This window comes from Pyxicephalus adspersus, chromosome 2, assembly GCF_032062135.1.
Source record: "Pyxicephalus adspersus chromosome 2, UCB_Pads_2.0, whole genome shotgun sequence".
In the NCBI taxonomy this organism is placed as follows: domain Eukaryota; kingdom Metazoa; phylum Chordata; class Amphibia; order Anura; family Pyxicephalidae; genus Pyxicephalus; species Pyxicephalus adspersus.
In genome coordinates, this window is record NC_092859.1 from 454,097 (window position 1) to 467,948 (window position 13,852).

The window sequence follows — 13,852 nt, forward strand, 5'->3', positions numbered from 1 at the left end:
CCCCCAGAGCAACCACCAGGGGGTCTCATAAAGAGATCACAGAGAGGATCTGACACTCAGCTGTCTCCCAGCCAGGGCAGTGGGCGGGGCTCTGCGGTGTCACATTTCAGGGAGGGGACAGCCAGGTACACACAGCGTGGGGGAGGGGAGACAGAGGGGGCCACCAGAGACCCCATACAGGTGAGATATATTCAGGTGACCGTGTCGGTATGCAGTGCAGTGTCAGTGTGCAGTACGTTCTGTGTCGGTATGCAGTGCAGTGTCAGTGTGCAGCCCAGATTTGCAGGAAGTGCAGCCTGGTGGTATGAAGGCGTCACAAGGTCACATGACCAGGGCAGGGTGTCGGGGTGTTCCCGGGGAGAGGTGACACAGGTACGGTGCAGCCATGAGAGCCTCGGAAGAGGAGAGGGGCCGGCCAGGTAAGATCTGTGGGGGAGGGGGTCACTGGAGGGTAATTTTTAGCAGGTCCCCCCCCTAAACTTCTAATAGGGGAATAAATCCCACGGATCCATAGGTCAGAGTTTCTGGTGACACCTCCCAGATTGGGGACACCGGTGATTGGGGTCAGGTATGGGTGGACCCCATTGTACGCCAGGGACAGGGGGGGGGGTATTCCTTTCCCCCCATTATTATGGTGATATACAGGAGTCTCACTCCCCTACCTGCATTGTATGGAGGGGGAGGGGCACCTTGGTATCACTTCCTGTGTACACACTGCGGGGCCCTCACTGGGCCCTACTGACCAGTCCTGTTTATCCTGTGGGGGAAGGGGAGCCAACAATTCATCTGAATAAACTTTCCAATCTCACTCATCCCCTATTACCCCCCGGGGGGCACCACAGACCTCTGGTCACCGCTGTTTCGGAATGGAGTGTGTGTGGGCCCCTGGGGGAATAGTGGACCCCAATGTGCAGGGGGAATAGTGGACCCCAATGTGCAGGGGTAATAGTGGATCCCAATGTGGAGGGGTAATAGTGGACCCCAATGTGCAGGGGAAATAGTGGACCCCAATGTGCAGGGGAAATAGTGGACCCCAATGTGGAGGCGGAATAGGGGACCCCATGTGGAGGCGGAATAGGGGACCCCAACGTGGAGGCGGAATAGGGGACCCCATGTGGAGGGGTAATAGGGGACCCCAACGTGGAGGTGGAATAGGGGACCCCAACGTGGAGGGTTATCTGAGAATTTTCTGCTCCATAGGGAGCTCCCTACACACAGCCACCTGGCCCTCTTTTTCCCAGGGGTCAAACCCTTATAGGTGGCCCTTTATATTTCATATTCCAGGAGTGACCTCCTGTATCCCAGGTGTAACCCCCATATCCCAGATGTAACCCCCCCTATATCCCAGGTGTATCCCCCCATAATCCAGGTGTGACCCCCCCTATATCCCAGGTGTAACCCCCATATCACAGGTGTAACCCCCCATATCCCAGGTGTGCACTCTGAGACGGTCAGAGACTGCAGACATTGTACAGGAGATGGTCAGAGACTGCAGACATAGTACATATATAGGGCCACCCAACCCCTGAAGTTGCCCCCACTATGCAGTGCAGTAACAGGGGGCCAGTTGCAGTGCATTGTGGGATAATCTTGCTGTCTCATATTTCCACCCTATAATTATTTTGCCATCTGTAGAGCAGTTGGGGCCACACCTGATCTAAAAACTGTCTAGGCACTCCCAGCGCTTGGGCAGATAATGACACCCCATTTTTACTGGCAATTTAATGTTTATGAATGGTGGAGGGTGAGGTTGTGACCCTGAGGTGGGCAGAGCTGAATCGGGTGAATAATCTGTTGCTAATAAATATTAATTAATGCGATCTCATTATTCATGCTCCTCCCACACAATTTACACAACCTATCTGCACATGTAGATACCCCCCATCGCCAATCTTGGGCCATACAATCTGATTGTACAATCTCTAGAATTCCCAATCCTTTGTAGATCCTCCAGGACTGCACAGCAATCACATTGTATTGTGTGTCCAGCCAATTTTCCTGATCTATGCCTTGACAATTGCCCCATTTACAGACAGGTTTGGCGCCCCCTACTGGCCAGTCTGATTGGCTTTGCAGTGCATGGAATGGTGAAGGGTGAATGTTGTCAGGGGTCCCCGGAATAGTGATGAGGCAATGTTATCTGCCTGATGGTCTCATTATTGGGGGAATGTTTGGAATATTGAAGGGTGAATGGTATTTTCTTGGTGGTCCTGGAAATGATGATGGGTGAATGTTTCCTGCTGGATGTTGGCAGTCTCTGGAAATATTGTCTGCTTGGGGGAATATTGACTCGGGGGGAGCCTCTGGGATTCTCGCTAAACTTTCCTCAAACTTCCGATTGTTCAGCGAAATTTTGGCGACCGATTTCTCGAAACCATCGGAAGATGGAGGAAATTATAACGGGAAGATTTACAGGACTCCCTGGGAATCCTCCTGTTTGCAATCCCCGGGGCATTAGAGTTTAAATACCCTCCAGTGCCCCGGATCGCACACTGTTCTAACAATTAGACAGTTTTTTTTTTTTATTTAAAATTCGACTTTAATCGGTGAATTTACACCGCTCGTTATCGCTTAAAAATTCGGTAAACGAGAACGGCCGAATTTGCTGCAAGATCTAGTTATAAAAACATGCTGGTTTACCTAATAGTAACAGGTGAATGTTATATTCCCAGTGGTCCTGGGTATGGTGATGGGTGAATAATATATTCTTGGTGGTCCCAATAATGATGATTGGGAAACCTGTGTGGTCAACCTGATGGTGAGCTTTAAAGATGTCGGTAGGTCATCCCAGTGTGGTACTGGGAATGTTTATGGGGGAATGTTTATGGGGGAATGTTGTCAGCCTGGTGGTTCCGGGGATGGGGAAGGGTGAATATTTTCTTCTTGGTGGCTCCAGGGATGGCGTGAGTAAAGGGTATTGGCTTGGTGGTCCTCGGGGATATGTGGTAGATAGATGACCCCAGTATGGTCCTGGGAATGTTGTCAGTTTTGTGATTCAGGGATGGTAAAGGGTGAATGTTTTTCTCCTGGGGATGGTGTTGAGTGAATGTTATCTGCCTGGTGGTCTTGAAGATGTGTGGTGGTTAGGTGATTCCATTAGACCTGAGAATGTTTTCTGCTTGGTGGTCCTAGTAATGGTCTTGTGATTGGAGTTGTGTGAATAATATCTGTCTGGTGGTATTGGAGGGTGGTAGGTAGGTGACCCCTGTGTGAATCTGGGAATAGTGGGGGTCCTATGATTGGCGTTGAGTGAATGCTTTCTGTACTGTGGTCTTGAAAGATGTGTGGTAGGTAGGCGATCCCAGTCCCGGGAATGTCATTCTTGGATTGATGGTTGTGAATGTTGTCACCAGTGAATGTTTTTGTGTTCTCTGTCTTCCTCATTCCTGTCATGCTGGAACATGTCGTTCGCAGACATTCCACACGTGATGCGTTGGGAGCAGGCGTGTTCTTGGCGTGTTGTGTGTACACAGTGCTCCCGGTGTATTGACTGTACACATGTGTCTATAGAAGGCTCGGCACTCAGTGAGGAGACCACAGAACTCAGCCGGCAGCACTCTGCGGTGACACCTCTCTCTCTCTCTCTCTCTGATGCCAGGTGTGGAGATGGTGACTGAAGAGGGCAGCGACTGGCTCAACCACCTCCTACGGGAGGTCCAACTGGAACAGTTTTACCCCAAGATCCGCGACGAGCTCAATGTCACCAGACCCGGACACTTCGACTTCGTCAAACCCATAGACCTGGACTACATCGGCATGGGGAGGCCAGGTGAGAGATTCTCATATATATTGTAGAGTGGGGACACCGGCTATGGAGTGAACCGGGGGGCAGTGCATTTTTACAGGTCTGATTGTATATTGTATACCCCCTACCCCCGGACCCCTCACCCTCCTCGGTGGGTTATATCTGAGGTATCAGCAGAGATTCATTTTCTATGTATTGTCACCTCACTGGTGTCATTGGATCGGGGATTCTTTACTTTGTATCGGTGACACGGTGTGCCTTCTCTCTGTAAATGCTGCTTTCCTGGCTCTGTCTGATGAATTGCAGATCTAGAACAAGCATGCAGCAAGTGAAAGCCACAATTCCTTAAAGTGGCCACCAGCAGAGGTGGAGGTCTGAGGTGAACAATGGTGGTGACCTCACTGTGGGAGCCCACAGAATATAGAAAAGTAGAGTTATTATTATTATTATTATTATTAATAAACAGGATTTATATAGCGCCAACATATTACGCAGCGCTGTACATTAAATAGGGATAGCAAATGACAGACTAATACAGACAGTGATACAGGAGGGGAGGACCCTGCCCCGAAGAGCTTACAATCTAGTAGGTGGGGGAAGAGTAGAGAGGAGACAGAAAACTGTGACCCCCCTCTGTCATGCAATAACCTACCCTTACCTATGGTAGGCAGTGTAGTACCAGGGGGTCACCATACTCCATGGTACATAGAGACTGCCACCACCACTACAACCCCGTGTGACGGCATATAGTCCCCAATTATTGAGGTTCAATGGGAGATCCCCTTTAGCATAATTTCACCGAACCCCCACCCAAATCCATTGGCCAATCTGCTGGCCATTCTCAAATTTATCTTTGCATAACATAAGGGAATCCAAAAAAAGTGTGGGGGCCAGTCGGGATCAGTGGGGGCCAGTCGGGATCAGTGGGGGCCAGTCGGGATCAGTGGGGGTCAGTGGGATCAGTGGGGGTCAATGGGGGTTTCCCGTTTTTTGAGATTTCTGGTCCGTGGAAAGTCTTTGTGTCCTCCACAGACGGCAGATGTCAGATTGGGGTCAGGACAGCGGGGACAAGGACTTTTCCTAGAGATCTGCACAGGCTCCTGAAGTATCCAGGGTACCACAGCGGCTTTTTAAAGGACACTATAGACCAAAAAAAAGCAAAATACATTGTGTGCTGCAACCAATCAGAATCCAGCTGGTGTTGGCATGGCTGTAAGCTGAATTCTGATTGGCTGTTATGATTTGCAGCACTGTGGCCCTCATGTTGTAAATTGGGAAATATACCCTCCCCCTGCTGGCCCCCAATACTTCAAGAGCCTGCACTGAGGAACCAAGCCCCCTAATAGGTAAAATGGGGAACTAATTTTGCCACATGGGGGGAAGTTGGGGGGGGGGGACATTACTGGGGTCCTTTATGTAATAGTCAGATCTCCCCACCCCCCATATAACTGGTGTGATTGTTGGGGTCATATTCTTGTTTGGGGTATTTGGGGGTCTGAGATTCCCCTCTGTGCTCATCCCCCTGCTCCTGTAATTGGCTCCTCCCCTGCACAGAGCTTGAAGTCAGGTGTCATGCAGCCTGTGCTATGAAGTTTGGTGTTCCCATCATCTCTTAATAGTAAGAAGATTGCTCCCCTTCCTGTTACACCCCCCCCACCCTGATATTTACCCCGTCCTGCCTGCGGTGAATCATGGCCATAATTGGCTTTCACCGCAGACGGATGTGTTGGGAAAGTTGTCCTCGTACTGTACATTACATAATGTCCCCCCATGTGTGTTTGTTATTCCTCCTGTGCGTGTTGTCACAGTATGTCCTCACGTGTATGGGGTGACTCACGTGTGTCACATGACCCTATTCCTCCAGTAATGAGGTCACCGCTTGTAATGAGCTATCAATGAATGTGTCATGGCCTCGTGCGGCCCAGGCACAAACCACACCCACCAGGAGAGAGTGTGATGGAGACAATTTGATAAAGTTCCTTTCTTTGGATGTTTTGCTGTCCCATATTTATTGTCTGTGCAGATGTGTTGGTGCGCCCTCTGGTGGTCATGTGTTTACCCCTTGTATAGGTGTGGGTGGAGTCAGACCAGCCAGCCATGTTGTAATATCTCCCACCCATGAGGATCCATGAGCTCTCACCGGGTCAGCTCATTGATAATATTTAATAAAAGGTGCGAGGTCCCTTTAAATATTGCTGTGAAATCCTTAAAGGGCCATGCAGCCAAAAGATCATTGGATGTGATCAGCCTGTAAATGACCCCCTGGTCCCAGCTGATGCCCCTCAATATTTCTCTGTGTGGGGGCTCCTCCCATTTGTGAGGTACTTAGAGTGGGGGTCTCCAACTTCCTGGTACACTATCTGCCCCCTGGTGGCTGCAATGTGAAAATACATAATGGAACTTATCTGCCAGGAACCTAGTGGCCACTTACTGGTTATAATGATTCAGAAGAAGTGCAGGGCCCCATCCTGACTGCCGCATTGTGTGTTACAGCTCAGAGAAGATTGTTCGAAGCCCTAAAGAGAAGGAAGCCCCCCATCCGCCCCAAATCATGGATGTACAAGGTAGGTACTTACCCCATGTGGGAGGGGCAGACACACAAACTACTGGGGGGAATCCCCTCATTGTGGGAGGGGCAGAAACACAAACTACTGGGGGAATCCACTCATTGTGGGAAGGGCAGACACACAAACTACTGGGGGGAATCCCCTCATTGTGGGAGGGGCAGAAACACAAACTACTGGGGGAATCCCCTCATTGTGGGAGGGGCAGAACACAAACTACTGGGGGGAATCCCCTCATTGTGGGAGGGGCAGAAACACAAACTACTGGGGGAATCCCCTCATTGTGGGAGGGGCAGACACACAAACTACTGGGGGAATCCCCTCATTGTGGGAGAGGCAGAGACACAAACTACTGGGGGAATCCACTCATTGTGGGAGGGGCAGAAACACAAACTAATGGGGAAGGAATTGCCCCAGTGTGGGAGGGGCAGAGATAAAAATGACATTTTGCCTTTTCTTCTCTGCAGATGTTTACTAACAGAGGCCCCGAGAGCCCTGATTCACCCTCAAATCTGGATGTCATTATCTCACCCTCCTCCATATCCCCCTTTTCCCCCACTTCCCATCGGGGTGAAAGTGACAGTTCCTTGAAATGTCTGATCAATGACAGAGACTTGCACCTACTGGAGCGTCTGGGGGACGGTTGTTTTGGGGTGGTGCGCAGAGGGGAGTGGAGGATTCCCAATGGAAGGACAGTAAGTATCCCATCCTGCTTTGTCCCTGAGCCCTCTTCTGTCTTTCACTATGCAGCAGTTCTCATTCACCCACTTTGTTTTTCCAGGTGAATGTCGCAGTGAAAACTCTCCGTACAGATGCCAGTTCTGACCCTGAAATTCTTCAGGATTTCCTACAGGAAGTGAATGCCATGTATGCCCTGGACCACCCGCATCTTATCCGACTCTATGGAGTTGTCCTGACCCAGCCAATGAAAATGGTAAGTGCCCACTTCTCTATAACGGGGTACTGGGGCAAGAATATATGTCCTACACACAGAACGAATCTGTGGGACAAAAGGGACCTCTAAGCCTGCCCCTCCTCCTGCAGGGTAACACACATCGGGGACCTCTCAGCCTGCCCCTCCTCCAGCAGGGTAACACACATCGGGGACCCCTGTGTACCCAGATATTGAATCCCTTTTTCCTTCTTTCTTTCCAGGTCACAGAGTTGGCCTCTCTCGGATCTCTTCACGATGCTTTGCGTTCTCGCTATGGAACATACCCCTTGCAGCTGTTGTGGTCATACTCCATACAGATCGCCTCTGGGATGAGCTACCTGGAGAACCACAAATTTATCCACAGGGACCTGGCGACACGGAACGTCCTGCTGATGAGTGAAGAAATGGTGAAGATTGGAGACTTTGGCCTGACGAGGGCGCTGTCAGCAAATGAAGAACATTACATCATGTCCGCTCACCGCAGAATACCCTTTGCATGGTAAGGACAGAAGGTGGTCCATTGTGGGTGGTGGTGGATCTAGCCCAAGGTTGGAAGGTGAAAACTAATTGTGTCCCTCAATTGCCCCCTTTGTGTTAGGTGTTCACCCGAAAGCCTGAAGATTGGCACATTTTCCCACCCATCAGATGTCTGGATGTTTGGGGTCACCATGTGGGAGATGTTCACCTACGGGCAGGAGCCCTGGCTTGGCCTGAGCGGGAGACAGGTAACCTGGAGCTCTCATCTGATGATCTTCTCCCCAATTATTTGTTTCACTGAAGTGAATGTTGTATAACAGTATTCATGTCTGCAGATTTTACAGAAGATTGACCGAGAGGGGGAGCGACTGGAACGGCCAGAGGATTGTCCTTCTGCTTTCTACACCATCATGATGAAGTGCTGGGCGCACAAACCAGAACAGAGGCCAAACTTCACCAACCTCATCAGCCTTCTACAGGAGGTGAGTGAAACCTCATATTGCCCCCTACTGTCCACTTTTCTGTCACCTCCAAATATTCCAGAAATGTGTGTCCTTCTATAAATGTCTGAGCTCAGCTGACCCCAGTGAAGGATCCTAGGAATTCTCCAATATTATATCATACAAAGACAATGGAGACAAGTTTGCTCAATCAGCCTTGTGCTCACAGTTTGGTGAAGACCCTTTTCTGCCCCCAATGACTGTGCCCCGGGGTACAAAGCCCCCTTCACAACAACATGGGGTCACCAGGTATAGGAACTTGAGTGTCCTGCACAGAGCCCTGACCGCAACCCTACTGAACACGTTTGGGATGAATTAGAATGGTTGAGCCGGGTCTTCTCATCCAATCAGCACCTGACCTCACCAATAGGGGGCAAATCCCCACCATCAGTAGCTGACCTCCCCAATGGGGGCAAAATCCCCACTATCTGTACCTGACCTCTCCAATAGGGGGCAAATCCCCACCACTAGCACCTTACCTCACAAATAGGGGCAAATTCCCACCATCAGTACTTGACCTCACAAATGGGGGCAAAGTCCAACAGATGCCCCCCCAGAAAGTTATAGAAATCCTTCCCAAAAAAGTGGAGTATATTATAGGGGGGCAACTCCATTATAATGGCCATGGAAATAAATCAAGTGTCCTGAACAGAGCCTTGACCTCACCCTACTGAACACCTTTGGGATGAATTGGTGAGCCAGATCTTCTCATCCAACACCAGCACAGTTTTGACTTTCTATTGGACGCCCTCCAGTATGTTATGAAAAAGTCTAGACCCAAAATAAAGAAAAAAGTGAGAACTCCATTTTACTGACCATACAAGTGTGTTGTATAGCTGTCCACAAATGTTTGGCTGTATCTCCTTCTGTCCCACCACCAATGTGCTCCTGAGATCTCCAGCACTGTCCTCTGATTGGTCTGATTTTCCCATATTCCCAATACATCTGGGCATTAATGTCCATTAATTGTACAGATCCAGGAAGCCGGTGGAAAGATTCCTCTTTTTCTTTCTGTTTAGCCTTCAGTGTCACATCTGAGGTTCTGGAGACCTCCCTATCCCTGTCTGCACTTTTATTGTCCTCCGCCCAATCCATCTCTTATTTGACATCTGTTCTTCATCTGACGGATATTTCCTTCCTTCTTCAGGTGAAACCACTAGAGGTTCGAGTTATTCAAGAAGTCAACAATCCTTCCTGGTTACCCCTGGAGGCTGGTGACGTTGTCACAGTCATTGATGCTGGGTAAGTAGGAATTTGGAGCTTCTGTACTTCCATCATTCATTGTTCTAGATGTCTTCTATGTATAATCTATTCCCCGTGTCTTATGAATTGTGGGATATGAGGGCAGCAGTACGCACCATCCTCCTGACCACATGTTCCAGTTTGTCCTGGAGCCTCCTGCCAATTCTGGTCTCTGTCTGCAGGGTGGAGACTCCTGGGGGGTCATCTGTATTCTTAGGCTGAACGTTGGCATGGAAGACTAAGACTCATCCAGGATGGTGGGCATAGATCTGATTGCTCTGATTTTCCTCTTTTAGGTCAGAATCTCAGCCCTGGAGAGGACAGAAGCAGCGGACTGCTAGGATTGGACCATTTCCTGCCTCCGTCATCTCCTCGGAGGATTTGGCACGAGCCCGTAGCTCTTTACACTTGTCGGGCAGTCTGGGAAAGATCTCCATTGTGGACGCAGAGAATGAGTAAGTACCTCACTGGCATGGATATATGGAGATATTGCTATTGGTCACCTCCTACCATTAATTTATGATCCCTTATTCCTTGCAGCAAGAGAATCCGAGCAAAAGAAGGTCAGCGGAGAGGAGTTGCTGGTGTAGGTCGCATTAGAGCAGAAGAGATGATGATTCGCATGCAACGTAAGTGTCTCCTATCATTTCTTTCCATACTACCTCTTTAGGTCCTCTTCATCCTCTTGTATTTCCCCAATTCTCTCCTCTAACCTCCTATAACTTCCACCCACAGGTCTCTCCAGAAGTTTGGAGTCCCTCTCTGACTTTGATTTACACAACCGACCACAAGCCCACCACACACCTAAACAACGTGGGCGAGATCTGGAGAGTATAGCGTCTCCACCTCGGGAGCCATCGCCAAGGAGGATGAGCGACCTTCCCCCAAGGCGCGCACTGGCCAACCTTCGACCCTTACCTCCTCCCAAGCCTAAAATATTGGTTAAGGATCGGTTACTCCCCCCTCCCACCGGGGATCACTCAATACAGCAGATGAGCCGCAATAACAAGGATAAGCACCCATCTTCCCCGGTCCTGGTTCCAGGAGACGCGCACCCAGTCCCTCGTGTAGCACCAGAAAGTAAATCTGCGGGGTACAGAGCCGTCACTGCTGACAATGATCTTCAAAAGAAGATTAAAGAGGTGAGGAGACTGATAGGGGTGTTAGAGAAGATCAGAGGGGACTGATGGGGATTTTACCCCTCTGCATGTCCCAAGAACATCGCCCTCCATCACTGGCCACTGTCACTGGCCATTCATGGTGGTATTTCCCACAACGTCCTTCTGTGAGATCATCGGGGGGGGGGGGGGTTCCCTTTCTTCCCCCAACTCAAGGGTTGGCACCTTAGGGGGTATAAATATAAAAAAGACCCCTTTGGCTCCATAGCTAATAACAAATCTTTTAATTATTACAAATTTGGCTCTTAGGGGCCCCTCATTTCTATCTGGCAGAGAGTACATGGCAGAATTATCCAGCTGCCAGGGCTGGGAGGGGATGATGCAGGCTGGAGATCTTCTTGCTTAGTTGGGGTTGGATGAATTTTAGGGCATTACATTTTATCCTTTTGAGGTTTATTTTAATCTATTTTTACAAAATCTGTGTAGATGGGTGCCAGGTGTAAGTCAGGTGCAGCTCCCATACAGGTGATATCTGGGGGATGTTACTGAGCTTTGCTGCCTACTGAGATGTTTATGGGGGTAAATGTGCCAAAGCAGAATTAGTGGTAGTACAATAAGAATGACACAGCACAGATGTCCGAACAGAATGCTACAACACTCCATGGGGTTTATTTACGAGTACGAGCACCATGTCTCTCAGCTGTTTATTTACCTGAAATTCCATTCTGTTGTGCAGGTGGAGGAGCGCGTCCATGGAGTGACGACAGAAGAGAGTCGAGAGGCACTGCGCACCTTTGGAGGGGATGTAACGCGGGCCGTGCAGGCTTTAAAGGTGCGGATATTTTATTGCCCCCTTCACCCTGCTTACATTGGGGGTTCATTTGGCTACCTTTATTATAGGATTATTGATCTGTATAGAAGATCATTGCTGCAATGGCTCAATATACAATATATCCCCCACCTCCTAGATTGTAAGCTCTTCTGATCAGGGTCCTCTCCTCCTCACTGTCTGTATCTGTAATTTACAACCCTTATTTATTATACAGTGCTACGTAATATGTTGGTGCTATATAAATACTGTTTAATATTAATAATAATAAAGAGCTGGGACAGGAGATAAGCCAAGCAGCCATTACCATTCCATTTCTCAGGCTCACAGATATAATTTCCTAAAATCGGTAATAATCTATTTTCTGTCCATCGGGGAGATTTCTCCTTCACTGATTGATTTCCTGATTAGAAAGTTGAGGGATTTTCTCCAATAGGGACCCATCAGAGGCTGTGGTTTTATCTGATTGGCTTGTTGTTGGTCCGATCCTGGTTCTGCTCCCCTATATTTGTGTCAGTGTGCAATAGAACTTATTGGTTTCCTGCAATGGTGGCTTGGCCTTCAGTAAATGTGGCCCCTGGTCTGCCCTTTAGGTCAATGAATGGTAGATTAGGCCTGGTGGGGACTCTCTGGGAGCCTTGAATAATATTTATACAGAAACTCGGAGAAAATAATTACCCTGCTGTGCCAGTTCTTCATCTTAGAATTGGATTCTTATGTTCCATAATCTTTCCCCAGGTGGAGCAGCTCTATAACATCAGCCGATACAGCAAAGATGAATGCCAGCGAATCCTGGAAAAATGCAAATGGAACCTGGAGGCTGCTTCCCGCTATGTCCTGCGCCGCCCTCAGCCTCACTGATCCCACTTCTGCTGATTGAAGAATTTTCCTCTGCCCAGGGGGATTTCCACTTCTGGCTGCAGAGATATTCCAGGAGCTGCATTGTGGGGCCGATGGTTCCGTTTACTGGATTGCCCCTTTGGTGGAGATTCATGGAGGTCACACAGCAATGGTCCTGGATGTGGGAGGTGCTGGTCACCTTTTCTTTGGATTGTGGATCCATGTGTGTGATTTTGTACCATTTGTAATCTTCGTGATGCCAGCTGGACTGGCTTATAGCCATGATGGATGCTTATTGTCTCTACAGTTTGGTGGAAAAGAGAGAGACTGCCTATAAATTGGTTATAGTCTATTGGTATGAAGACTTTCCAAGACCAAGATGTAGAAGATGGTATATGAGATGTGCCATGGCCGTGACATCATCTACCATGGCCAATGACATTATTTACTGTGGCCAGTGACGATGTCTACAATGGACGTCGTTGTGAACCATCGTGGCCAATGACCTCATCTACAATGGATATGATGGCATCCACCATGGCTAATGGCATCCACTATGAACATGGCCACATTTCTTGGAAGTAATCTTACCCGATTTGTGACCTACAGCCGGGTATTCCAGTGTTATTATAAAATCACTTTACGGCCTAAGGATCAATTATCAAGCGGAGCATGGGGCTGGTGTAACGTCCTGTGACGTCTTGTGGTCTATGACTTGTTTACTGCTAGAAGAGACTGTTACACAGGGGCCACATGTGAGAGGAATGTATGGTGGTACTTACAGTGTTCAGGGATTATAATGGCAAAACGTTTTCTTCAATGAGGACCCCTGAAGCCATCTTTGAGACGGGGGAGGGGGCCCATCTACTTCTGGCCATATAGTCGTTGTGATACCATTTACTGGATTTTTATGTGCAATTGTGTATTTTAAATCCACTTTCCATGCTGGCTTTGGACAATAGAACAATAGAATGAAGGAGATTGCTTGATGAATGACTCTCAGGGAGAATTACACATCCCAGCATGGAGGCTCGGGCACATAGAATGCAGGAATGTGAATGTTCTGGTTCTTGTATTGTCTGATGTGTATGTACATATCTGTAACCTTGTATACACCCAGCTGTGAGATGAACAAGCCTGTGTGTATCCTGTACATTCATTATACTGTTACTGCAGGTGAATAAACCTATCATGATTCACCCGGCTGTGATTCATTACAGTGTGACAACAACTCTTCCTGGGTGTCTCGGGGACAAAGGGGGCATTTTACACCAATTCCTAATGGCCTACAAATACCCCTAAGCATGGGTGGGGGGAGAGGTCACAAATCAGATATTCTGTGTCCATTACATGTCAGGCGTGAAAACAAGTGAAAGACAGTTTATTCACTCCGCAATATTGGGAAAGATCCCTGCACCTCAATACAATACCCCGGGGGTCCCCCATTCTGCACATATTCATATTTCATTCATTTCCTTGCAATTAAAATGTAAAAGACGCCTGACGCGTTTTACCCCAAACACAAGGTTCTGATAATTTAATTTATTGTACACCAAGCTTCATGTTCAGGGAAATCATTTACTAGGAATAAAGAGAACCCGTC

The 13,852-nt window shown here is 48.6% G+C and overlaps 1 protein-coding gene across 1 annotated transcript; it reads left to right on the top strand.

Moving 5' to 3' along the window:
• Nucleotides 1-293: 293 nt before the first annotated feature.
• LOC140322632 (activated CDC42 kinase 1-like) lies at nt 294-13,448 on the top strand. Its single transcript, XM_072399187.1, has 14 exons — nt 294-419; nt 3,599-3,769; nt 6,239-6,309; nt 6,777-7,004; nt 7,091-7,243; nt 7,465-7,742; nt 7,842-7,968; nt 8,056-8,202; nt 9,368-9,462; nt 9,759-9,917; nt 10,003-10,091; nt 10,198-10,604; nt 11,317-11,412; nt 12,148-13,448. Exons 1-14 carry the CDS (start codon nt 386-388, stop codon nt 12,268-12,270), a joined length of 2,178 nt encoding a protein of 725 aa, XP_072255288.1. The 5' UTR covers nt 294-385; the 3' UTR covers nt 12,271-13,448.
• The last annotated feature ends 404 nt before the right edge of the window (nt 13,449-13,852 follow it).